We start from the raw sequence: 25,875 nt of genomic DNA, 5'->3' as shown, positions 1-25,875 counted from the left end.
AAAAAAAACATGAAGATAAATATTTACTAATAGAGAATGGAAATTTGATTCATAAATGGAAAGACATGTCGCCACAGCTCGGCAGGAGGACGATCTGTGGGAACAAAAGGAGCTCATCTTGATGCGGAACTTTGATTTCGAGCCGATGTTACATAAAAACAAATGTGCATCAATTATGTTCGCCACTAATCCATCCTGAACGGCTCCTAAGCACAGAGCAACGAAAGCTCAGAGGAGCGAGATCAACATGTCGGGGGGGCCCCTCATCATCACCCATCGCCCCACTGTCACTGTCCCTTTAAGAGTATGCACTTGCAGCCATTTTCTGCTCTTTGTGTGGGGTGGATTAGCACAGGGTTGGTACAGGGCGAAACTGGAGCATCAGTCGGCAGAGAAGACGGAAAATAAAGTAATAGCATACAGAAATCGTCGATCGCCGTCGCAGACCGCGACACCGCCCGCCCGCCAGTTCCCCGCCGGACGGACATGTAATTTTCAGGTATGTGGAGAATGTAGCGATGGATGCAGCCGCAGCGCTGAAGATGAGCGGGGCTGGGGATGTGCGCTGGGTAGTGATGATGGTTGGAGATTGGCGTGCTGTCTGTCTGTGTGTGTGTGTGTGTGTGTGTGTGTCCGCCCCCCCTCTTCCTTCTCCTCATCTCGTTCTTTATCCTTTTTTCTTTTCCGTTACTTATTTGCCTGTACAATGTCAGTGAAATGACAGATCCAGGAGAAATGGCCGTGCGTGGAGCGGACCGAGCGCCTCGGGTTATTCTGAACCATGAATGGGATCCCCGTTAGCCTCCATCGGCATCGTAGCTCACACTGAGATGGGTGGGGTGAGGAGAGGGTTCCTGTGTAGCAAGTGCACAGATCAATGATGGAGCACGTAAAGCTCAACGATTTTCCGAGCCGATAGCAGCTCGTCGCTGGACACAGAGAGAGAAAATGAAAGAGATCATCATGACAAGATAGATGGTGATTATGACCGTTCGGATGCCTCGATTCCACGAAAGGACATATACTCCTTTTCAATTATTTTTCTCGCCTTTTCTATCTTGGACCCCCTTACCCCTCAAACCCCCCTCCCCCCCCAGTTGATCCATCCGACCAAGAGGCCACATAGAAAGCATTGCAGACGCTTTCACAGCCATTCCACCAGCAGCCATGCAGGCCTGTAACCGATCACAGGTTCGCCTACTTCCGTTTCAAACAAACGCCTTGATGCACAGGCTGTGCAGCGTTTTTTTTTTTTTTTTTCTTCTTTTGGTGCTTCACTCGCATGAAACATGAAATCCGCCTCAGATTCGACCTCTTGTAAACTTGTAAAGCAGCCTTTCAGCCCCCCCCCCCCCCCCCCCCCCCCCCCCCCCCCCCCCGCACACACACACAGACAGATACGTAACGACTGGCTGCAGATGCTCGTGCAAAAAATGTGAGCCACCACGATCATTTTAGGAGTGTTACTAGAAATAAAGTTAATCTTCTCTGCAGGCCGTTTCTAGTGAGGTGAGGAAATATGACATGAGTTGGAAGAAAGAATAACGTGGACATCTGTGATGTGGCGAAAGAGCTTTTCTTGTGCCATCTCCATAGCGACTAAAGTAGTGTTGCAAAAGCCATATCTTCCCATTAAATATTCAGTAGCACTGTTACTGCCTTTCACACTTATTATCTGAACTTAAATAATATGAGACGCTGCGGTATGACACCAGCCCAAGAAAGGGGAAGCAGGAGTAGACGATGCTGCCAAATGTGCAGCCATCAAACCCCACTGGTGTCGTTGCCAGTTCCGGGCCTTCCCTTATTTTTGTCACCATGCATCCCTTCAAAATCTAAGCTGTCAGTATTTATTTCGTCGTGCCAGGTGCTTGTCATGAAGCCAAGCCAATGTTGGTTCCCCTCCTCACGTGGCGTCCGCTGTTAGTCCTCCAGAAGGAGAGCGTGACATAAGAAGAACCATGAGACGGCAGCAGTTTTGCTGGTCTCTGAAATGGCAATCGGCCTGCGAAGTGCAGCCGCCGGCATGCTTCCTGCACATGCCAACACACCACAGAACACACAGATGCTGCTGAACACACCACTAACTAGCCGCTATGTGCATGTGAAGGTGCTTGTACGTGATGGTGTGTGTGTGTGTGTGCGTCTAAATGTTCACGATTGTCCCTCCTCCCTGCCCGTCCGATCACATCTTATTGTGAGGATGAGCACGTATATTCAAAGCTAGCCTTGGGGGGGGGGGGGGGATCCCATTCAGTGCTGTGACACTAGAGCTGACACACTTACTCTTGTTCTCAGGCAAAAGGGGTAGCAGCAAATTCTGGGCATGGTTTTTCCTCTTCTGTTTACTTTGTTCACGCTCTCTCCATCACAATCCTCATCTTGTTTTCGGTTTGGTTTGGAGGTCTCAGCACTTTCATATCTCCATGCCTTAGTGCCAACATTTGGCTGTCTGATTCAAGATCTCGATGCAACCATTGTCGTACTTTTCAAATTGACCGGGGAGAGTTCTGGAGAGAGTAGTCGTCCTGTTTGGACGTCACTTTTAGTCATTCCAGTCTGATACGGAGTAAGCCTCGTTACCAAGTGCCCAGAGGGGAATGAAGGGGCCCTTTGCTTTGTAGAGATGCACATACACACTTACATAGACGGACACACCAACCATTGAGCACAGGCTGCTATAGGGTGGGAAAGTTTATTCAGCCAATCCGGGGTTTAGACTACGTCTGTATTCCCAGGCACAGATGGGAGCTTGCTATCACAGAGCATGTTTTTGTGCTGGACAAATCCCTTATTTCGCCAACCAAGTTTGAAAAGAATCGGAGAGCATTTGCATCCATGCTGTAAAGCAGCATTAGCCTACGGGGCAAAAAGGGTACGGGAAACGGCTGATAGAAGCCAACCAAATCCTGAAACATCGTAAGGTTTTAACAGTAGATGAGAGCGAAAAGTTGGCTCTGACATTTTATCCTAAGCTTCCATTGGTCTGCAGACACGGGCCTGAAAATGTGCAGGTTTCTGCTGAGTTAACCTTCCCGCTGCCTGTGGCGTAAAAAGATTCCTATTCATTAAGTTTTAGAATACAGAACAGAAATAAAAAAGGCTCTGTCAAAGAACCATGACTCTCAGTGTATCAGTTGTACTGTATACCACAAAGAACCCGTTCTCTACCGTGTATTATCTAAAGCCATCAGTTTGAGATATTTGTGTGCATCATGGCAGAGAGGAGCAGCATAGATATGCCAGCAGGGAAACCTCACCTCTGATTCATTATATCTCATTATTTCTAATCCATACGATGATGTATTTGTCTGTGTGTGTCATGCTGCTGTTTAATGACTCAGCTGTTTGATTTTAGCTTCTGGACGTGTGGTTTATTTTCAACATTACAACCCTTTTGTGTGAGTTGAATTTGACAGCTTGATATAACAGGAAACCCCACCCACCAGTACAGTAATAGATATTCAGATGTGACCATCAGCAACACGTCCGAGTGTGTTGATGATGTGGGCTCATCGTTGCATGGACTAACATGGGCCCTTTTCGATCTGCTGTTTTTTTTTTTTTTGTTTTTTTTTTGCATATTTCTGGCCCTCGTGTGAATTCCTTGTCTTTTGATGCGAACGAGCGGAGAGTTTAATCCCCGTCTTCTCTGTGTGGTCCGTCCTCTGGCCCTCTCGGCTCTCCCCGCGCCGTCTCTGGCCTTGAATATTAAGCTGATTATCGACGCTGTCGGCCCCTCTCTGCCGGGTCAAATGTAAAACCAGCGACACATGATACTGGCGGTGGGAGCTCCAGCACTGCTTAGCTAGGTTTTATAATGAGGTGATGGCACTGTTGCTCAGTCTGGAGCGCGTGTGTCGTGGTGAATGTCAGTTAAAGCCATGTGGATGGGGTGAACAAGTATTGGTGTTCGTTTATGTAACCCAGTGTTTTGGGCTGAGTGACGTAAACGCCCGATTGCGTAAAGTTTCAAAGAATTTACCGTCGGATCGGCTGCCTTTGTGAGATGGCACATTCTGCGTTCGTCAAAATGTCATTCACCGCCAGGCCGCTCCACATTTCCACATCTTGGCATTTCAAGAAGTGCATGCTTCAAGTGTGCCTGCAGTCAAACGAAAAAGCCAAAAAGGAAACAGCGAGGGGCCTCTTACCCCTTAGTTCCCCCTGTGTGTCACACAGTGAAATGGGAGGGTTACACAGGTGCAGGATGAACAGACACAAGCGCTGCACCACAAAGCCTAAACAAAGTCTCCGAAGAGGAAATTAAGCTGTCTGGACATGTCAAGAGAATATCTGCTGCAACTGAAAAGCATTATCTCTGCTTTATCTCTGTAAAACACATGTTTGGATTGTGAAACTGTCCGCTCGCTCTTTAGTTTGATCAACTTATTCTGCATCTTTTTTTAAAATTCCCAAAGCTTTATGCGAGCCTGTCAACTCCTCATTCTTTAGATGGGTTTTAAACAGCAGTTTATTTCAGCTGTTCGTGGTACAATTGCATCCTCTTTTTTTTTTTTTTTTATTCCCAGCATGATAATCTATCAAACTGCACTCCCTGATGTGGAGTATCTCCAGTTGAGGGGGGGCGGTCTTTGTTTTGAAGCACACACAGTCCCATCGGTCATCTCCCTTCTTCATATGTCATATCTTGGCTCTCTTTCCTCTCTGTCTCTCAGACCGGGGTGTTGTTTGAGTGACGCCTTGTTACCATGACGACCCACGTGACCCTGGAGGATGCTCTGTCCAACGTGGACCTGCTGGAGGAGCTGCCACTGCCGGACCAGCAGCCATGCATCGAACCCCCTCCCTCCTCGATCATGTACCAGGTACACACTCGCACACGCTGTCGCCACCGTCCACCATAATCCCCCAGCTGTTCGGATCTTTTCAATGCGCCCCTTTGACTCTTTTGTTTCCTTTTCCGCAGGCCAATTTTGACACCAACTTTGAAGACAGGAATGCATTTGTGACCGGTATTGCCCGCTACATCGAGCAGGCCACAGTCCACTCGAGCATGGTGAGACCCGCCTTCTGGTGTGATAAACCGAAAAAAAATAAAATAAAATGAAAATAAAAAGGGGAAACGCATGTCAAGTCTTTCTATCATTTTGTTTTTTTTACATCTAACCACCTGAATGATTTCTTTTTCGCTCCAAATTGGGTGTTTTCTGTTCCTGTTTCAGTGTTTCAGCCGCACGCTGTTAAAGAAAAACGTTTTGTGTGAACTGATCATGCTTTGGCTCTTTTGTTAGGACTTTGCCATGACTATTGGCAGGGCACACATGCACACACACACTCATATGGACACATTCCACTCACACACTGTTGAGTCAGACAGGCAGTAAAGTGCTGAAGTTCTTTACTCTGACAGTGAATGAATGGAGAATGTGAGCTGACTAGCAAAGAGGGGAAGTAGTGCTTTATTTAACCGTCTTTTATTAGGAAGTCTGATTGAGGTTGAAGCCAGTCTGTTTTGGGAACACTCACCTATTTCAAAGAGGAAGAAATGCACCCCACCTAAAATATTCATGAAGTCTGGGAACAAATGACTCATCTGAGGCGTTTGATATGTTCCGTGTTGTTAAAAAGCTTTGCAGTCCCACTCCAGTAGTTATGAATTTGCTAAAAAAGTTGTTCTCCAACAACTGAACAAGTTTTTGCCATGAAAAACAACTCGCATAACCTTGCAGTGGTTTGGGTGGAATGCTACGCATTTTTTTCATCAGTCAGTGAAAGGGGATCTCTAAATTTGCTAATCTGGAAGCTAGAGCAAGTTACAAGGAGAAGTTGGCCAGCACTAGCTGAGGCTAGCACCTGCTGCCCCAGCCACACAAGCATCCTGCTCGCTCCATCCGGTCTGGGACCTGCGGTTAGCAGCTTGCTCCTGCTCAGTCCTCTGGGCCCAGTTTTGGCGTATATAGTGCCCGCTCTCCCATCCAGGCCCAATCCCAGTTGCTAGTGGCTAGCACCTGCGCAGTCATCCTGAGTAATGGCAATGGCATTGATGGCTGATTTTGCTCATTAAACACGATATTACCAAAAGTGTTCACTCACCCATCCAAGTAATTAAATTCAGGTGTTCCAATCACTTCCATGGCCACAGGTGTATAAAGTCAAGCACCTCGGCATGCAGACTGCTTGCACAAACATTTGTGAAAGAATGGGTCGCTCTCAGGAGCTCAGTGAATTCCAGCGTGGTACCGTAATAGGATGCCACCTGTGCAACAAATTTCCTTGCTACTAAATATTCCACAGTCAACTGTCAGTGGTATTATAATGAAGTGGAAGCGATTGGGAACGACAGCAACTCAGCCACGAAGGGGTAGGCCACGTAAAATGACATGGAGGTCGCCAACTTTCTGCTGAGTCAATCGCTAGACCTCCAAACTTCATTTGGCCTTCAGATTAGCTATAGGACAGTGCATAGAGAGCTTCATGGAATGGGTTTCCATGGCCAAGCAGCTGCATCCAAGCCATACATCACCAAGTGCAATGCTATTGGACTCTAGAGCAGTGGAGAAGCATTCTCTGGAGTGACGAATCACGCTTGTCCATCTTGCACTCTGATGGACGAGTCTGGGTTTGGCGGTTGCCAGGAGAGCTGTACATCTCTGACTGTAAGTGTAAAGTTTGGTGGAGAAGGGATTATGGTGTGGGCTTGTTTTTCAGGAGCTGGGCTTGGTCCCTTAGGTCCAGTGAAATAAACTCTGAATGTATCAGCATACAAAGAGATTTTGGACAATTTCATGCTCCCAACTTTGTGGAAACAGTTTGGGGATGGCCCCTTCCTGCTCCAACATGGCTGTGCTCCAGTTCACAAAGCAAGGTCCATAAAGACATGGATGAGCAAGTTTGGTGTGGAAGACCTTGACTGGCCTGCACAGAGTCCTCAATCCGATAGAACACCTTTGGGATGAATTAGAGCGGAGACTGCGAGCCAGGCCTTCTTGTCCAACATCAGTGTCTGACCCCACAAAGGCCCTTCTGGAAGAATGGTCAAAACTTCCCACAAACACACTCCTAAACCTTGTGGAAAGCTTTCCCAGAAGAGCTGAAGCTGTTATAGCTGCAAAGTGTGGGCCCACGTCAGATTAAACCCTATGGATTAAGAATGGGATGTCAATGTGTGTAAAGGCTGATGAGGCAATATAGTGCATGTCTTGTAACCCGTATAAAAACTCATGGAAATGTGAAAGATTCTTGACAGAGGATGACTAGTGAATCCTCATTAGAAACATTGCTACAGCTTTGCATGATTAAATAACAAGTCTTTTTTTGTTTGTTGTCAATCTGTGCAGAATGAGATGCTGGAGGAAGGACACGAGTACGCTGTGATGCTTTACACGTGGAGAAGCTGCTCCAGAGCCATTCCCCAGGTTGATAAGATGCCTATTCACCTTCTTATCGATGCATCCCTTTTCTTTGAATTTAGCTTTTTTATTCTGTTCTTTTGTTCCTTTTTTTTTTTTTTAAGCAAACTCGGCTAAGACTATATCCAATGATCATAACTGAATTTGCTTGTAAAGCAGGGCTCAAGACTTCAAGTGTTTAGTAGCATTTTGTACCACAAAAATGTTCAAACAAGGCACCGCAGTATGACCTTGAAATAAGGGTTTATGAGTGTCATCTGTGAGAAACCAAGAATGTAAAGCTAGTTTTTTTTTTTTTACACTCCCACTTGCTTCACAAGTTTTAACACCTTTGTGACGCTGCACCCCCCCAAATATCTGATGGGGTTTCATGTGCTGTTCTCTGCGTGGCCCAAAACTGTTTAGGAACAGAATCTCTTGTATACAGAATGTCTGTATGCAGCGTTGCAACATTCGGGATGCAAATATTTCAAAAGATGGGTCAGGCTTCATTGCTTTTTGATTGACACCTCCACGAGTTGCCACGATGTTTCCACAGGCTATAAAAGCCAAGACGGTCCATGCCGCAAGAAAGTTCACGGCCCCCACCTTCCCTCGTGTATACATGGAGCCTTAACCCTCACGCTAACCCGCAAAGCAACATGGCTGCCGCAAGGTTCTGATGTCAAATCTCTGCAGACTCGGCGATGAGTCGGGTCTGTGTCAGATTTGAACTTAGCCTTGATATGTCATTAAGTTGTTGTGCAAATATGTTAAAGGGATGGTTCGCCTATTTGACATGAAGCTGTATGACATCCCATATTAGCAATATCATTTATGACCGTTTTCTTACCCCCTGCTGCGTCCTGTGAGCCGAGTTCAGGCCTCGGTTTGGCGTTGATGAAGGCTAGTTGGCTGGGGTCGCAAAAATAAAGCGTTTTGCTTCTCAAAACAATATGCGTTCAATAGAGTAATACATTTGCATCACAAAATCGTTCTCCAGGAAAAAGTCAGACCTCACAATCGCTTGCCGCTATTTTCTCTCCCTTCATATCACTGCGTGCTGTGTAGACCGTGCAGACCCAGCCAACTAGCCGGACTACCTTCGTCAACGCCAAAACGAGGCCTGAACTCGGCTCCCTTTAACATATCTAATAACCCACAACTGTAGCGATCTTTGCACGTCGGTTTACAAAATAGGACTCATTTTTTTTCTCCCCCCTTTTTCTGTGTCATGAAGCATCCCTCGCTCACTCCCAGTAACACTTAGTGCTGGGAAGAAAAAAAAAAAAAAAAGTGTTTGACTGTTTGGTTCCAGAACAGTTATCTGTTTACTTAGGGTATTCCATGGAAAGGCATTTTAGAATTTTTATTTATTTTTTTTTTTTTACCGGAATGGAAAGTGGTTAAATCAACATGAATTCAATGCAACACATTCTTATCTTATGAATAAGATGTGAACGTTTTAAACCTTTAAATGGCTCTTCCTAAATTCTTTGCTGGTGGTCCTAATATTTTCACTTCACGCCACCGGTGCTTCTGGCACAAAAATGTTATTCTGGAGCCCTGCTCTAAAGAAAAACATCTTTTCGTGTCTGTTTGAGCCCCTCCAGCTGCGGGGCAATAAGCCCACAGACGTATCTTATGAAACTGTGCTACCCTGGGAGGAGCTGCTGATCATGAAATGTGGCTTGCCAAACTTTTGGTTGCTGACTCAAACGCTCAGCGGTCTGTTGCTTTGCCTCTGCTCTGCCTTAACTTGTTTTGACAGCTACAATTTTGGAAGTGTTTCAGGTTCTAGTCAGGCAAAACACTTAGTCCTTATCAGGTCTATCGTGTTGTAGTGTTTTGTGCAAAATAACATGGTAATTACAGCAGTGATGTTGATGGTAGCCCTCCCACGCCGACATGTTCAGCTTAAACACTTGTAACAATATGGGGAATATAATGAGGGAAAACAATGAAAACCTCTGGGTGTTTCTTTTCTCTTTGTTTTTCAAACCTGTAGGAGGAGAAAAAAAAAAAAAAGCTATTGTTGTGTGTGACCTAACTGAACCTGCTCTGCTCTGATGTGAGGCTGTCTGATGGCTCCATCTTGTGTTTGTTAGGTGAAATGCAACGAGCAGCCCAACAGAGTGGAGATCTACGAGAAAACGGTGGAGGTTTTGGAGCCTGAAGTGACCAAGCTCATGAAGTTCATGTACTTCCAGGTAAGATTCAGTTTAATCCCTCAGTTTAATGACTAGTTGAAGGGTAAAAGTCCAACTTGCATAACGGAAATCACAGCTAAGAGAAAACCAAATCATGCTGAGAGGAGAAGAAGTGGGCTTCAGTGTCTCCTTCAAGATCGCTGTCTCATCGTCACATTTCTGGGTAGAATTACACATCACCCAAAGAAGCTTCCATTACTCTTTACATCCTTTTGCGCTGTTACAAACACAAGCCTCACATCATCCTTCTGCTCAGTGGTGCAGCCGAAGGTTTTAATTTGGTTCACATAAATTGACTCCTTCGTTTAAAAAACGCTCACAACGAGGTTTGTGGATGTTGTTGACGAACTGAGACATGGTTTCCAAATTGAGATGCTGCTGATGAGCAAATGTTCTTGTTTTGTTTAGGTTTTGTAGCTTTGAGCACCAATTGACGTGATTCAGTTCCACCTTATTCACCACGAGACTTCCCTGTGGACACCGTCTCCACAGCTCACAGCTAAACAGTCTCGGTAGATGAGTGGAATGCAGGCCAGAGGCAAAATGCACATACTTGATTTTGGGTCGGGCTTTCCCTTTAGAAGATATATTCCTCATTGATTACATTGACAGTAATCAATTTCCTGTTCTGTGTTCTCACAGCGGAAAGCCATAGAGCGCTTCTGCAGTGAAGTGAAGCGCCTGTGCCATGCCGAGAGGAGGAAAGATTTCGTGTCGGAGGCCTATCTGCTCACTCTGGGCAAATTTATTAACATGTTTGCAGTGCTGGACGAACTCAAGAACATGAAGTGTAGCGTCAAGAACGATCACTCTGCCTACAAACGGTACTGAGCCACGTGCAAAGTAAATGGAGACCTGCCTTTTCTTCCTCTGCCGAGGCAAACTAACCCGTGTCCTCCTGCGCCTTCAGGGCAGCTCAGTTCCTGAGGAAGATGGCTGACCCCCAGTCCATCCAGGAGTCCCAGAACCTCTCCATGTTTTTAGCCAACCACAACAGGATCACTCAGGTTTGTTTGTTGTTCTTTTTTTTTTTCCTCCCTCGGTGCACCTTTTGATGAGAATTATGATATTTTTACACAGATGCATTCAGCGTGTGGTAACTATTCAGCTCACAAACGTCTAGTGTCCTACTACTCCAGGAACTTTATTTGCTTGGCAAAGCATGTGGACGAATGACTCCCATTTGTACTGGCCGTATACTTGAGATGCCACAGTGCAGGTCTAGTTGTTGACATGTTGTGTGGTCTTGCAATAGAAAAGGATTTATAGGTTAAAAAAAACCTTCTTCTCTTAATCAAAACTAATATTTCACCAGTTAAACAACATGGCTGACCTGTTTGTTTAAATTGGTATCATCTTGTGAATTTTTCCAACAACTATATTTAGAGCCCACGTGACACTAAACCGATTGTGAAGACAGTTTGCCTTCTATATATTGAACTATATTAGTTCATGCTTCAAAACGTGAAATAACTGCAGGAAATCCCTGTTGGATATATTATGTCAAAGGGCTCGCACAGTCCCCTTTAAATCAAATTAAAAAAAGAACCTATCAAACAAAGAAGTTCAGAAGTTTGCAAATAACTGATAAAGTAAGAAAAAAAGTGAGCAAAAAAAGAAGTAAATAAGTGCGGAATGAAGAAAACTTCTAAAGCCTGGTTTATAGTCGGTAACGCAAGACGCAAAGCAAGACGCAAGAAGAAACGCAAGCCCTTGCGCGGTTGCAAGCCCCCCCATTGCGAGCTTGCGTGTGTCACCTCAATTTTCTAAACTTCACGCAAGAAAAAGACGCAAGCCTACTACTTGAAAACGGCATACTCATCGATCTGACAGCATGCAGAGCGTTTACACACAGTGCACTTCACTCCTGTCCGAGCCGAAATCAGCCAGCCTGAAAAGCTGATTTCCCTTAAGTTATAAACTCTGTAAATATATAACTTTAGCAACATTTGAAACATTTTCAGGCGAGAAAGTAGTCGTTTAGACCCCCAAGGTGTTGAAAATCTGACAAAATACCGGCTATTTACAAGAAGAAGAAGCATGAATCACTCGAAGAGGTCCTGGCGGTGAATTTCCTTTCATCATAGTAGGCTTGTCATTGAAAAAACCCGCTACTCCACCTACTGTCCTGGCGGTGAATCGTCACGCAGCACACGCAAGCGCCGGCAAAGCTAAATGAAGTATAAACGTCTCGAGCCATTAACATAAACGCAAGAAGAAAGCGCAAGGGCAGTAAAAAGAAGTATAACTCAGCCTTAACAGTTACGCACGGGGGTAGATCAATCATGCTTTGGGCCTTGTGTGGCAGCGAGTGGCCCAGGGAACATTTCCCTGGTAAAGGGAAGAATGGATGCCATTAAATACTCAGTGGGGTTACATGGCACTGAAAGGATCGGATAATTGGCTAAATTATAATAAGACTGAGTTATTAAGTGCATGTAGACACCTTAATCTGACAAGAAATTGGATCGGATCAGATTACTCGCGATCGGATTAAGACCCCGAGATAACTCGGTTGAAAGTCAAAATGAACGTGCTTGTCGACAGGTGAAGCACGTGGTGAATTAGACTTTACGTTCTGCGCATGCTCGAGATTTTTTCCCGGGGTCGTGAACCGGACGTCGGAAGAGACGATATTACTGTTGTAAAGAAACAAACACCGCGATGGAGAATACCCTGTTGTGCATCGCGTTTGTGCAATAAGCAGCTCATCACACACGAAATGCAGAGGGACATATCTTTATCTTGCTCTTCGTTCGCCATTTTATCGAATGCCCGAGTTTGTTGTTGTTTAAAAAACAAACAAAAAAAACTCAAATTTAAATTCATTAAATATATTTATATGTTTTTAAATTCATTTATATTATTTTATTTGTTTCTCTTTATCCCTGCTGCAATGCTTTTATTTGATGTAAAGCACTTTGAATTGTTTGTACATGAAACGTGCTATACAAATAAATATGATTTCATTTGATTTGTTGGTGGTGAAGCAGTCAACCGGAAGTAGCTCTATAAGCAATAGTTTAAATGGGTACAGCGCCACCTATCGTATCGGAGTATGACATGCTTTGTGCATCTGATTCGTTTCATTCACTGCCATATATCCAAGGATAATTACCCTTACTCAAATAAGGAGCAACTCATTCTTATTGTAATTTAGCCAATAATCCGATCCTTTCAGTGCCATGTAACCCCACTGACTGTTGTATCCTGGAAGCAAACATCTCACCTTCGGCACAAAAAGCTGAAGATGAAATGGGGTGTTTAGTACAACAGCATGACGATCCCAAACATACCAAAGTATCCACGATGGAGTACCTCAGGAGGTGCAAGCTGAAGGCTTTGCTCTAAGTAAAGTAAGATACATTTAATTCATATAGCAACTTTCAAGGTAAAAATCTCAGTGCTTCACAATGAAATACATGGAACATGAGAAATATAAAAACACAACTAAAGCTAATCAGAAGCAAGTTTAAAAAGACGGGTGCTTTTTTCAAAGAGATCACAGAGTCCACTGATCTCAGGCTCCAGAGGAACGGAGCTCCAGAGAGTGGGAGCCACTGCTGCAAAGGCTCTGTCACCAAGTCACAAGAGCTGAAAGACTGACCCATGTCTCACCTTTTGCAGGCCACTTCATGTATGAGGAAAAATGTGGCCTCATGTCACCTGAAGGTTGTCCCCCCTCCCGTCTTTTTTTCTGTGTAGTGCCTGCACCAACAGCTGGAGGTGATTCCAGGCTATGAGGAACTCTTGGCAGATATTGTCAACATCTGCGTTGACTATTATGAGAACAAAATGTATTTGACACCCAGTGAGAAACACATGCTGCTTAAGGTAAGTCTTCATCTGCTGTCAGCCTATAACATGGGCAAAAAAGCAAAAATAAAAACTTTAGCTGGTGTCTTCTTTCCAATTCTAAACAAACCTCCTCCTGTGTGACAGGTTATGGGCTTTGGTCTGTACCTGATGGATGGGAACGTAAGTAATATCTACAAACTAGATGCCAAAAAGAGGATCAACCTGAGCAAGATTGACAAGTTCTTCAAAGTAAGGCTTTTGTCCCTTTTATCTCTTTGAATCAGCAAGGTCCTTTTTGTGCAAAACCGTGTTGCGAGGTGTTCCTTCGTTCTTTTTCAGCTTCAAGTGGTGCCGCTGTTTGGGGACATGCAGATCGAGTTGTCGCGCTACATTGAGACGAGTGCTCACTATGAAGAAAACAAGTCCAAGTAAGAGAACCCAGATCTCGCTCTCCTGATTCTTTCCTGTGGGATGTCTCCTCAAACAAATGCCCTTAACCCAAAGCAAAATGAAAAGATTATTCTACCGCCGTTCCTTTTTGCGCGCAGGTGGACGTGCACCCAGAGCAGCATCTCGCCACAGTACAACCTGTGCGAACAGATGGTGCAGATCAGGGACGACCACATCCGCTTCATCTCGGAGCTGGCGCGCTACAGCAACAGCGAAGTGGTGACGGGCTCCGGCCTGGACAGCCAGAAGTCAGACGAAGAGTACAGGGAGCTGTTTGACCTGTCTTTGAGGGGTCTGCAGCTGCTGTCCAAGTGGAGCACGCACGTCATGGAAGTTGTGAGTGAAGGCAGTTGATTGATTGTTTTTCCAGGTGGGGCAGGGAGAATGCTCTGCCCCACAGTCGATATGTGTGGGTTTAGAGGTATGAAACGTTTTGTGGCTTTGCTATTGATTGTTCTGGTTTTGATCTATTAATACGACTCCTTTGTCTGTCTCAGTACTCGTGGAAACTGGTCCATCCCACCGATAAATTCTGTAACAAGGACTGTCCGGGGACAGCGGAAGAGTATGAACGCGCCACGCGTTACAATTACACCAGCGAGGAGAAGTTTGCCCTGGTGGAAGTCATCGCCATGATCAAAGGGTTGCAGGTAAAACCGTATACAAGTCATTTTCTCCCTGATGTTCACAACAGATGGCGGTCAAAGGACATTTTAAGCATGCAGTGTAAATTCATCTGGCCAGAAATGTAAACAATAAGTACCGGATTAAGGGTCCTCAGCCATGATGATGGTAAAAAGGAGGACGCTTCTGTGTTATGTGCTGTGTAGGTTCTGATGGGTCGAATGGAGTCGGTGTTCAATCAGGCCATCAGGAATACAATCTACGCAGCCCTGCAGGACTTTGCCCAGATGACCCTCAGAGAACCCCTGCGCCAGGCTGTGCGCAAGAAGAAGAATGTGCTCATCAGGTAACCACAGCAAGAAAATCCATCAGACTGTCCCTTTTTTTTTGTCAGTCTTATCTATATTTAATTTTCTTTTTCTTTTTCTATAGTGTTCTCCAGGCTATTCGGAAAACCGTCTGTGACTGGGAGGGAGCAAGAGAGCCTCCAAATGACCCTTGCCTGAGGGGAGAGAAAGACCCAAAAGGAGGTTTTGACATCAAGGTGCCTCGTAGAGCCGTGGGACCCTCCAGCACACAGGTGAGACATGGAAAAGGGCTTTTATTCACTGAGGACATACTCCTTTTCCTCTTTGCACTCAGGCTTTTTTCCCTTTTATATTTGGAGTTTCTCAGAGCAAAGATATGAACTTTCCAATTCTTTGAAACCAACCTCTTGCTACTTGCAAAATGCAGTCGGAATGCAGTGGTGGATGGGTTTAAAAAAAAAAAAAAAAAAAAAAAAAATGCAGTCGGAAAATAATGATCTTGTTTAAAAACGTGGGTGGCAAGTGTCCAATAATGCTTCATTACACAGGAATGTAAGCATTCTCCTTCTCCTTGCATGTGTCATAAGGGTTATTTTTCCACCTTCTCTGCAGCTGTACATGGTGCGCACCATGCTGGAGTCACTGATAGCAGATAAAAGTGGATCAAAGAAGACTCTTCGCAGCAGTCTTGATGGACCCATAGTGCAGGCCATAGAAGACTTCCATAAGCAGTCCTTCTTCTTTACGCACTTGCTTAACTTCAGCGGTGAGTTGAAAATCTCAACAAAGACGTCAAATGAATCAATAATTTAGGTTTGATTATCTGGGAAAGAACTTTTGAACATTGTGCATCACTTCGATGTTTTGGACTTTCAAAACAAAAGCAGCCATGGCTGCCATGATAACAGATCATACTAAAGTGAGCTGATGCGTTTCCAAACTAGCTGTGGCGCTCATCAGTGCCCGGGCATCTCAGCAATTCCTTCAACGTGTGTTTTCTTCTCTGTTTTCTGCTGTTCAGAGGCCCTGCAGCAGTGCTGCGACCTGTCCCAGTTGTGGTTCAGGGAGTTCTTCCTGGAGCTGACCATGGGCCGCAGAATCCAGTTCCCCATTGAGATGTCCATGCCCTGGATCCTCACTGACCACATCCTGGAGACCAAGGAGCCTTCCATGATGGAGTAAGACCAGCTGATTGACAAACTCACATTGTACCTTGAAAACACAAGCAGCTTTGTAACATCCACCCTCTCCCTTCCAGATACGTCCTGTATCCTCTAGACTTGTATAACGACAGTGCCTACTATGCTCTCACTAAGTTCAAGAAACAGTTCCTATATGATGAAATTGAGGCTGAGGTAAGGTTCAGTGGGCACCACTTTAAATCCTAATGGCTCAGCCTGTGTTCTTAATGCCTTTCAAACTTGTTGGTGTTTTTCCTGTCCTCAGGTCAACCTCTGCTTTGATCAGTTCGTCTACAAGTTGGCAGATCAGATATTTGCCTATTACAAAGCAATGGCTGGAAGGTAGAAAAAGGGACCTCCTCTCACTGCCTTTTAAGTCATTGGCAGCTATTGCGGCAGCCTTTCTGAACTTCTCCTAAACTGAATGCATTGTCCTCCACAGTGTCCTCCTAGACAAGCGCTTCAGAGCAGAGTGTAAAAACTATGGCGTCATCATCCCTTACCCTCCATCAAACCGTTATGAGACGCTGCTCAAACAGAGACACGTACAGGTACCTCCAAGCCATTCTCTTTTGCTCATTGTATTTGTCATTTTTGGTTTCTGCTCATTTGTTTAGGCATTTCTATGTTTTGGCTGTTTATGTTGAGCGTGATTCATCTTTTGGACTAATTCGCAACCATTCTTTCCGAACCTTTTCAGCTGCTGGGTCGCTCAATCGACCTGAACCGCCTAATCACCCAGAGGATCTCAGCAGCAATGTACAAATCCCTGGACCATGCCATCAGCCGCTTTGAGAGTGAGGATCTCACCTCCATAGTGGTAAGATTATCATTCGTGACGCTAACGAAGACCCGTTGTTTCCGCTTCCTGCCCCACCTCCGTCATCTTTCTTCCTCTTCTGCTTTCTCACGTCTGGACAGGAGTTAGAGTGGCTGCTTGAGATCAACCGGCTTACCCACCGGCTCCTGTCCAAGCACCTGACGCTGGACAGCTTCGACGCCATGTTTCGTGAGGCCAACCACAACGTCTCTGCTCCCTACGGACGAATCACGCTGCACGTCTTCTGGGAGCTCAACTTCGATTTCCTACCAAACTACTGCTACAACGGATCCACAAATCGGTCAGTTTGACGGCGCGTGCCTGCTCGTGTGATTTAGCGTTTTTTGCGTGTAACTGTCCTTTGTGCTCCCCTCAGCTTTGTACGCACAGCCATTCCCTTCACCCAGGAGCCTCAAAGAGACAAGCCAGCCAATGTACAGCCTTACTACTTGTATGGGTCCAAGGTATAATGCTCTTTTGTGATTTGTATTCAGATTTTCATAAAAGCTTCAGCCTCTCCGCGTCAAAGAAAACCTGTTTTTATACATTATCTTCCCTCTTTCTTTTCTTCTCAGCCTCTGAACATCGCCTACTCCCACATATACAGCTCCTACAGAAACTTTGTTGGCCCACCTCACTTCAAGACCATCTGCCGCCTCCTCGGTTACCAAGGCATTGCCGTAGTGATGGAGGAGCTGCTTAAGATTGTCAAGAGCCTGGTATTTATCTTCATTTTCCACCCCTAAAAACACATTCCCTCCCCTCAGTGCGCCGGGAGTCTCTCTCTCGCTTGTTATTCTTGTCCTTGTGCCCTCTCTACCCTTCTCTTGTTGTGATCCATCCATCTTCTTTATCACTGCAGTTACAGGGCACCATACTGCAGTATGTAAAAACTCTGATAGAAGTCATGCCCAAGATCTGCCGCCTACCCCGCCATGAGTACGGATCCCCAGGTGAGCTAAGGTTTCAGGTGTTTGTTACCAGTTTCCATGACATTCATATTCTAGATGTCTTTATCGTGTTGACTGGGGTTTCCCCCCCCCCCCCCCTTTTTTTCTTTTCTTTTAATCTACCTTTTTCCCACAAGTGATTTAGATGCACTTCCTCTTATCAGTGTGCTCGTAACTCAAGTTTTAAGTCAAGTTTTAAACATCACTCTCTTGCTCAAACAAATGCCCCTTGTTCAAATATGGTTACTTTTAGCTCTAAACGGACCAAGATGGCAAAAGTAAAATGCTAACTCCATGTCCACTCCTTGTATGTAGAGCATATGTTTCAAACCAGGGTAGTGTTTAACAAAATCAACCCGGACAAAGTTGGACACTTTCCAGAGATGTTGAACTTCACATTTGACCATGAATTCCATGCTATTACCGGCCAAAACTTTAAACGAAAATGAATCAAAAAATCAAACAAAAAAAAAAACCTACCACTGCTTTTAAAGTAGCTAGCAGTAGCATTAGCATTAGCATTAGCCCTGATAACGTTTCCACTTCATACTGGTAGCAAATTGATCTGTGTTTTCTCCCCTTCTACAACTTGGTCATAGTCAAGATGGTGACCAGAGAGGATGAGAATGTATAGCATTCTACACATAACTTTTTGACCATTGTGAGTATTACATACGGGTGCTCATATTTGCTGCATGAGGCAACACAGATACCTTTACAGTCAAAATGGCTAGCGTACGTGCAGTAGAGTGCACCCAGAAACACAACGTAGGTGTTCTCATTGATAGTTTTGTAACTTTTCCCTTTATTGCTTCGAACATTTTTTTTTTTATATATCCACGAACATGAAATGGAATCTAATAATGGGAACAGAAACGGAATTCAAAGAGTTAGAGTGAGGCAGTTTATGATGTTGGATTTTCTTTTGCAGTTTCACACGAGGCTTAAATGCTAATATAACAACAAATAAGAAATGCACAGTAAATCGACCACAAATCTGTACAAACACTTAGTCAGAAGATGAATGTTAAAGTGTATGTCTTAGTTATTTATTTTTTTTATCAATACACTTCCATTGATGTCGTGCATTTCCATCCCCATTTTGTCTTATTTCTTTAGTGAGTCATGCACAACCTGGCCTCTCTTGTCTGCTGCCAGGATTTTGCAACTTTAAGCAGTACTTGAATAAAATTCTACCATGACTTTGTGAAGCAACAAAACAACTGCTGACAACAGCCAGTGTGAACCCCTTTCAAATACAGTTGTAGGAATGTAAAGGCTCTAGCATGGTTGCCGCGTCTGCTAGCGCGAGCGGTGTTGATGACGTCACGATTTCGTGCCCGCAATATATAGTGGCGCAAGTCGATGCGCCAGTAGTTGCAATTTTCTCCGTCACAGAGGTGGCGCTGCTACTTTAAGGTTACCGCTATTCTACAACCACGAAAGTGGAGAAGAAAACAATGCCACTGTCAAGAGCAAGAATACTGTAATTAATGATACTGCTGCAGTATTTGGATCATTTTAATTTTTTAATTCAGTTAATAGAGGTGAAGGTTTGAAGCCCTCGGCATCAACAGAGTCTCTGCCCTCTTCTGTGCCTTCACGTATCTGTCCCGTAGCTTCTCCCACACATTCTTACAGAACTCTCCCTCTTTCCCCAATCTCTGTCCACGAGTTTTGGGAGTTTACGTGGTCCCTGTGCTGTTTCACTGCAGTTTCGTACAGCTGCTGTACAAACACACTTCCTCACTGGACAACGACATTGGTCCATCCGGTCTGTCGTTGTTGGGGCCGCCAAGTTACAAAAATCGACTGGTGCACGACAACGCGCTGCGCCGTCTTTTCAAGGGAAGCGTCAGGCCTGATACGTCACGGTCCGCCACCGCCGTGACAGACGCGTCAACTATAACTACGGCTTTAGAGAGCTGTAGGAGGCACAGTGGGGAGGTGGCACCTCTGTTGCTTTGAAGTAACGTTTTGGATTGGCTGATAGTGATAAAAGTAAAACAAAATGCAATGCAGACAGCAAAAATCCCGCCAGTGAGTGATGCTCTTTAAAGGCTCAAACTGCGTCTCACCTCACCTCCACGTGGTGTTACATCTTTGTGTATTTCCTGACCTGTATCCATGCATTTTTGCCTGAGCTGCATGTGCAGATTACAGTCGCTCAAATGGATTATCCCTTTGAGGTTTAGTAATCTGTAGATTACTGATGTTCTGTACCTGGCGTTGTGTACGTGGCGTTCTGTACGTGGCGTTCTGTACCTGGCTTACAGCCTGTGATCTTATTGCCATTAGTTAATGATCCTTCTGTCTTCTGCTGTGAGGGCCTGATTCTCTCACTGAATGTGGGTCAGAGACGCTGGACGGACCCATTGACACCAACCTAATTCATCCTGTTAGCAATAGATTGACAGTAAGATAATGAGATAATGTTAGACTATTCTTTCTTAGCTGGCGTTTGACGTTCGGACCTTGTAGATTTAGTCAGTTTTTTAATTAAAGGTGGATTTGGTGAGCAGGGTATCATAGCTGTACATTCAAATTGTGCCACGCCAGGAATCCTGGAGTTCTTCCACCACCAACTGAAGGATATCATTGAGTATGCAGAGCTGAAGACAGATGTCTTCCAGAGCTTAAGGGAGGTTGGAAACGCCATCCTCTTCTGCCTGCTCATCGAACAAGCCCTGGTAGGATATTTCCTTTGCAAGTGTAAAAATCCCTTAATAACCTAATGTTATTATTACTCTCCTGTTGCCATGTCCCTCTTCTTTAAGGGGTTGTGTTGATCTCTCTACTTTCTTTCCACGCTGTCTCTGTTAAGTCTTGGTTTTATAAGTGCTCCTTTTTTTTTTTTTCCCCTCTATGGTTCCGGAGCACACTTTAGTGAACAGGACCACTGATATGTAGCTGTTTGACTGCCGTGTTGTTATGAGGAAAGGTTTCAGCTCAATTTAAGATGTTGACTCAGTCCCTAAATCAAATAGCGTGGTCAGAAACTATCAGGCTCCCAGTCTGTGTGTTTGATCTTTGATGCTTTTTCCCTGAAATGCAACTCTTATTTTTCATTACACGCTGGCTACTACTACAGGTGGTAAGGATTCTTGTCGTTGGTATCACGATAACAGCGACCAAATATGCCCCCCCCCCCCCCCCCCCCCTCTTTTTCTTGTTCATTTAGGCTGTTAGTTTTTCATTTAGTGTTAGTTTTGATGCACACATTTTCACCTCCAAACAGCCATGGAAGCAGACGGACTGAGGCTATATCTTTTCACATTCACACGGAATCGAGTGAAAATATTGTTTTTGTCATCAAGGTCAAATTACGGCCTCTTCACCGTTGATCGGGACAATTTTAACTCAAAGTGTAAACACACGTGGAGCTATTTGAAATCATTACAGAATCCTAATGTCCTTATCTTCCATGGAGGTGAGGTGACGGTGTGTTTGTTGATTGGTTCTTGGTAGGTTCTCGTGCTCGGCTCTGTACTTCTGCATGCCCGCATACGTAACCCTGTTTCGCTCTCACTCTTTTCATCATTTCTGCCACTGCATTTGCTGTGCGTGTGCGTCTGCCTCTTAAGTGTGTAGGTTTGTGTGTCTTGCTTTGTTTTTGTCATTGCTCGGCTCTCTCTCTTCCCGCCTGTGGCCCTTCAGTCGGGGGTTCGTAAATGCTGCTTTTCCGCTTTTAGTTAGATTTATTGGCCTTCACTAACAACCACCATGACAACCGCTTCGGCACGTTAGTTTTCCTGTAATTTCCCGTAGCTTAAACGCACCAGGCATGACATTTCGAGACATTGACATTTTGTAAACGTGACCTTTTGCTCTTAAAAGCCAGACGACATGAGATTTTGTGCTTCGAGTGTTACAAATTGTAACGTTTTTAACACTGGCCTGTCATCACAGCCTAATAAAGGTGGCCTCCACTCACATAGCTATTGATCTCGTCTCCAGCGTCATGTCGTCTGGAGACGGCGTTCAGTAGCCCGTTGGCATCCACCTGCGATGCCAGCGCTCAATAAAGAAATTCAGCAAACTTAAAACCACCTCATGAGTGTCTGCATGCTTTGTGAGGGTGTTTATAAAGCCAGCCGTGTGAGGTTTGTCACTGAAATGGTCTTTTCAATTTGATTGTGCTTCAATCATAGTCCCAGGAGGAAGTATGTGACCTGCTTCATGCTGCCCCCTTCCAGAACATTCTGCCCAGAGTCTACATCAAAGGTATACAAAACGTCAGATTTCTCACAGTTTGGAATTGTTAAAAGTATGGGTGCCCTTTAACACTTAATGGATCTCTGTAAGTGATGTAAGTGTGTGTTAAACAGAGGGCGAGCGCCTGGAGGTGAGGATGAAGAGGCTGGAAGCCAAGTATGCCCCTCTCCACCTTGTGCCTCTGATTGAGAGGTTGGGAACCCCACAGGTAAGTGCAACCCCCTTTCTGTCTTTCGGAGGACTGACCGGTGGGAGAGGTCGACAAAGACGTATAAAACCCTTTTGTTTCTCCTCGATGAAGTGTTTTTTTTCTTTTTCTTTGCACATGTGGCTCTTGCAGAAAATAGAAAGCATGCATCTTTCTCATGTTTATTCTTCTTTTCATGCTTCTTTTTTTTTTTTTTTTTTTTTTACCAGCAAATTGCCATTGCGCGGGAGGGGGACCTGCTGACCAAAGAGCGGCTGTGCTGCGGCCTCTCCATGTTCGAGGTCATCCTGACCCGCATCCGCAGCTTCCTGCAGGACGGGGTGTGGCGTGGGCCTCCACCAACCAACGGCGTGATGCACGTCGACGAGTGCATGGAGTTCCACCGCCTGTGGAGCGCCATGCAGTTTGTCTACTGCATTCCCGTAGGGACGCACGAGTTCACAGCAGAGTAAGCGACGGCTGGAATTTAATCCTGAAATGTGCAGCAAAGATGTGCGGCTGTGGCAGAATGGCGTCACAGCAAGTGGATAGATTTAACTTGTCCTAAAGACTTTATGCTTCAAAGAGGTAAAAGCAGGAATGCTGGTGAAGCACTCTGCGTTTTTTAAAAGGAAGTGAGGGATTCTGGCAGCATCTGTTGAACAGCTGCTGACTGGGCAACTCCTGCTGTCACCTAAAGGGAGCAGGAGTCTTAACTTTTTTTTTTCTCCTTTACCTGTGGTAGATTTTTGGTTGAAACAGCTTATGCTGTGCGGGGTTTTGTGATTATTTTTATTTTATTTGCTCTGCTTTAAATGGTGGTGCAGATGCCATTGTAACCATTTGTCACATATTTGGGCATTTTTAAGCAAAATGCATTACATTTGAAAAAATTAAATATTTGGTGCGCGAATGCAAAGGACAACAGGGTACACTTAGCTGACAAGGGTGATTTAAAAATGTTTTTTATTATTATTTTTTTTTTATTCAATGAACATCCCATCCTAAACCAGGAGCCTCTCGTACGCATTTTTAAGTGGTATATTGTCGGTCTACGCCGCTCTGGGCCGCTCTTAAATGCAGTCCAAAAAATTGTTTGTTTCACCCTAAAATGCTACAAAAAAAACAACAAAACAGTCCTTTGCTGCTAAAACACATTAAATCTGCGTTGATGGATAGCAAAAGGAGACAATTTTGTTGGTACTCATTTATTCTGCTTTTGAGAAAAACCCATTTTTACGTAGCTCTACTTAACTACGAGGACTACAAATGAGAAGGTAAAACCAGCAAAGCCCCGTATCTGCAAACCTACTTTGGATCCAGAGATAGAGAGAGAGAGAGAGCATCGCATGTTGCTCTCCTCTGTCACAACAGCGGCTGATTAGATATTACAGGATACTCTAGTGTCAACAAAGGTGAACGTCTGCTGCACCATTAATTATGCAGTCCTGTCACATCTTCTTTCGACTTGCTGAAAACTTACACCTGCGCTGTGCGTGTTTGGCCTTCCAGGCAGTGCTTCGGGGACGGGCTGAACTGGGCAGGCTGTGCCATCATCGTGCTGCTCGGACAGCAGCGGCGTTTTGACCTCTTCGACTTTTGTTACCACCTGCTCAAAGTCCAAAGGCAGGATGGCAAGGACGAGATCATTAAGAATGTGGTGAGTGCACACTCTTTTACTCTTAAAGAAAAAAAAAACGCGTGATCTAAAGATATCCCTCTTTTGCTCTCGCTTTCCTCGCCAGCCCCTGAAGAAGATGGCGGACCGCATCAGGAAGTACCAGATCCTCAACAATGAGATATTTGCCATCCTCAACAAGTACATGAAGGCGGTGGAGACGGACAGTTCCACTGTGGAGCATGTTCGCTGTTTCCAGCCACCTATACACCAATCCCTGGCTACCACCTGTTGAAAAAGAAGCCTTGATAGATAGCTCTCGCGCACACACACTCTAAAACACACATATTCCCCCCTTAGCTGTGCTGTTTTTTTTTTTTTTTTTTCTGCCTCCGTTTGGTCTTTAAGAGGCGCAGGTGACCGTAACAGCCCTGTGCCACCTTTAAGATTCAGGAGACGAGTCCCATCACACTTTCTTTCCTTTATTTAAGATTATGCTGTCTATGGATTCTTCAGAGAAGTGGACCAGGCCAGATGTGGAGGTGTATGTTCACACCTTTTTTTCATTATTTTTTCTTTCATTTCTTTTTTTACTCTCCGAGTGGCTCTTACTCAGACTCATGCATGCCTTTTCTTATTCCTCCTTCTGCTGACCCGTGCATTGGACCACTGACACAAATGCCTAAAATATTGAAGCTACAGCCAAGTTAAAAAAAAAAAAAAGAAAAAAAAAGACTTGTCAACGAAGAACCGAGGCAAACATTTATCTAAAAAAAAAAGGAAAATGCAGATAAAGCGCAAACTCGTGCAAACGCGTTTGACTCGATCGTATGCAGATCTTTGGGTGCTCCTGTTAACAGCTGTTAGCATTTCAGCACCTGCACCGCTACACCCATTGCCACTACTCTGCCTGTCCTTTTTAGACCCATGGTCTCTTCAGACATTTGTACAATAACCTGGTGTGCCCACATCCATGGTACGCAGTTTCTGTCACCATGTATTTGGCTCCTTAACTCATTACCTCTTCCACACCTCGATTGATTTTGAAGACATGGAAGCAGATTGCATCTTTTTTATTTTTTTTTTATTTTTTATTTTTTGCTCTACGGCCTGGCGTTGTTTTTCTTGCCTCCTGACCACAGAAGTTAATTTGGTACCAGTCCCCACTGTAAAGTTCCACTGCTGAACAAAGTGAAGTGTCGAGTGTTGTAGCTGTTTTCGTTTTAAGAGCATTTTTAGTTTCACACATTCTTGGTATGCTCGCCTCTCTGCTGTTGACTGAAAACCTCAAACCCCCCCTCCTCCCTCTTCCGTCAGTTGCAAAGATTTTTATATTCTGTACACAAGCACACGCATATTCGCCTGAATAAATGTGTTTCTTTTTTCTTTTAAAGTCAAAATACAGAAAAAACAAGATTAGGGAGAAAAAAAAAAACCTCTTAGTTGTATAAAGACTGTTGTACCAGGCCAACCTGGTCTGAATGCGACTGGATGAGCAGACTTATGAAATACTCCTCACTTACAAACAAGGAAAAAAAAAAAAAAATATATATATATGATAACGACAAAACTAATTAAAGGGCAGTTTCCAGGAATATAGTTAGTATTTACTATTGTTGGACTTTTGGTTTAGATTTAGCAGTGTTTACAAATTATAAACCTCCCTCTTTAAGTTTTTCATTTGAAGAGAAACTAATGAATTGCAAAAAAGCCACCCTTTCTCAGCAGCCTCGTGATCAGCCCCTGCTCTGTTTTACATGAGGAAACCTTCTTTTGTAAGTGTCTTTTTATCCTATTTATTCAACTCCCTAGTTATTGTTCATTTAAAGGTTAATCTAGTCAAAACGACGGTACCAATGTGTCATCTTGAAACCTTAGCATGGCAGACGTAATTTATTGTCATCAGTGGCTCCATTTGTGACATGAGGCTTTGTTTATGATATTGTTGTACAAGTGATGATGTTTTGAAGTACAGAAAAAAAAAGTGGATTAAAAGAATATAAAATGTACAACATTAGTCCTGCAAAGGATTTGGAATTATGTTGTATTTCCATGAAATAAAAAAAGAAAAAAAAATGTTTGAGAAAATTTTCCAGTGTATTATTGGGGTTGCCACGGAATTTGTGCGCACAGATTAACTGGATACATTTTGATGGTTTAAT

At 44.4% G+C, this 25,875-nt stretch overlaps 1 protein-coding gene across 1 annotated transcript; it reads left to right on the top strand.

The window, feature by feature from the left end:
- The first annotated feature begins 201 nt into the window (after window positions 1–201).
- On the top strand, window positions 202–24,998 carry cyfip2 (cytoplasmic FMR1 interacting protein 2). The gene is made up of 30 exons (XM_075481023.1): window positions 202–499; window positions 4,680–4,829; window positions 4,931–5,020; window positions 7,302–7,379; window positions 9,461–9,562; window positions 10,205–10,386; window positions 10,473–10,569; window positions 13,268–13,396; window positions 13,505–13,609; window positions 13,700–13,788; window positions 13,909–14,146; window positions 14,308–14,460; window positions 14,641–14,780; window positions 14,867–15,014; window positions 15,355–15,508; window positions 15,764–15,920; window positions 16,001–16,097; window positions 16,189–16,265; window positions 16,366–16,474; window positions 16,624–16,743; window positions 16,845–17,044; window positions 17,120–17,207; window positions 17,319–17,462; window positions 17,606–17,696; window positions 20,253–20,383; window positions 21,845–21,917; window positions 22,022–22,116; window positions 22,326–22,564; window positions 23,608–23,755; window positions 23,841–24,998. The coding sequence occupies exons 2-30, from the start codon at window positions 4,713–4,715 to the stop codon at window positions 24,006–24,008; spliced, it is 3,759 nt and encodes a 1,252-aa protein (XP_075337138.1). The 5' UTR covers window positions 202–499; window positions 4,680–4,712; the 3' UTR covers window positions 24,009–24,998.
- Window positions 24,999–25,875: the final 877 nt, after the last annotated feature.

Source organism: Odontesthes bonariensis, chromosome 13 (genome assembly GCF_027942865.1).
Source record: "Odontesthes bonariensis isolate fOdoBon6 chromosome 13, fOdoBon6.hap1, whole genome shotgun sequence".
Lineage (NCBI taxonomy): Eukaryota > Metazoa > Chordata > Actinopteri > Atheriniformes > Atherinopsidae > Odontesthes > Odontesthes bonariensis.
Note: the sequence above shows the minus strand (reverse complement) of the source record. Positions and strands in the feature narration are given on the sequence as shown.

What these genes read in the sequence shown, in the direction of transcription:
- cyfip2 (XM_075481023.1), top strand. Translation starts at nt 4,713, where the DNA reads ATGACGACCCACGTGACCCTGGAGGATGCTCTGTCCAACGTGGACCTG. An exon ending in CCATGATCAAAGGGTTGCAG is followed by an intron (nt 14,461 to 14,640) that starts GTAAAACCGTAT and finishes TGTGCTGTGTAG; the next exon opens with GTTCTGATGGGTCGAATGGA. An exon ending in TACAAAGCAATGGCTGGAAG is followed by an intron (nt 16,266 to 16,365) that starts GTAGAAAAAGGG and finishes TGTCCTCCACAG; the next exon opens with TGTCCTCCTAGACAAGCGCT.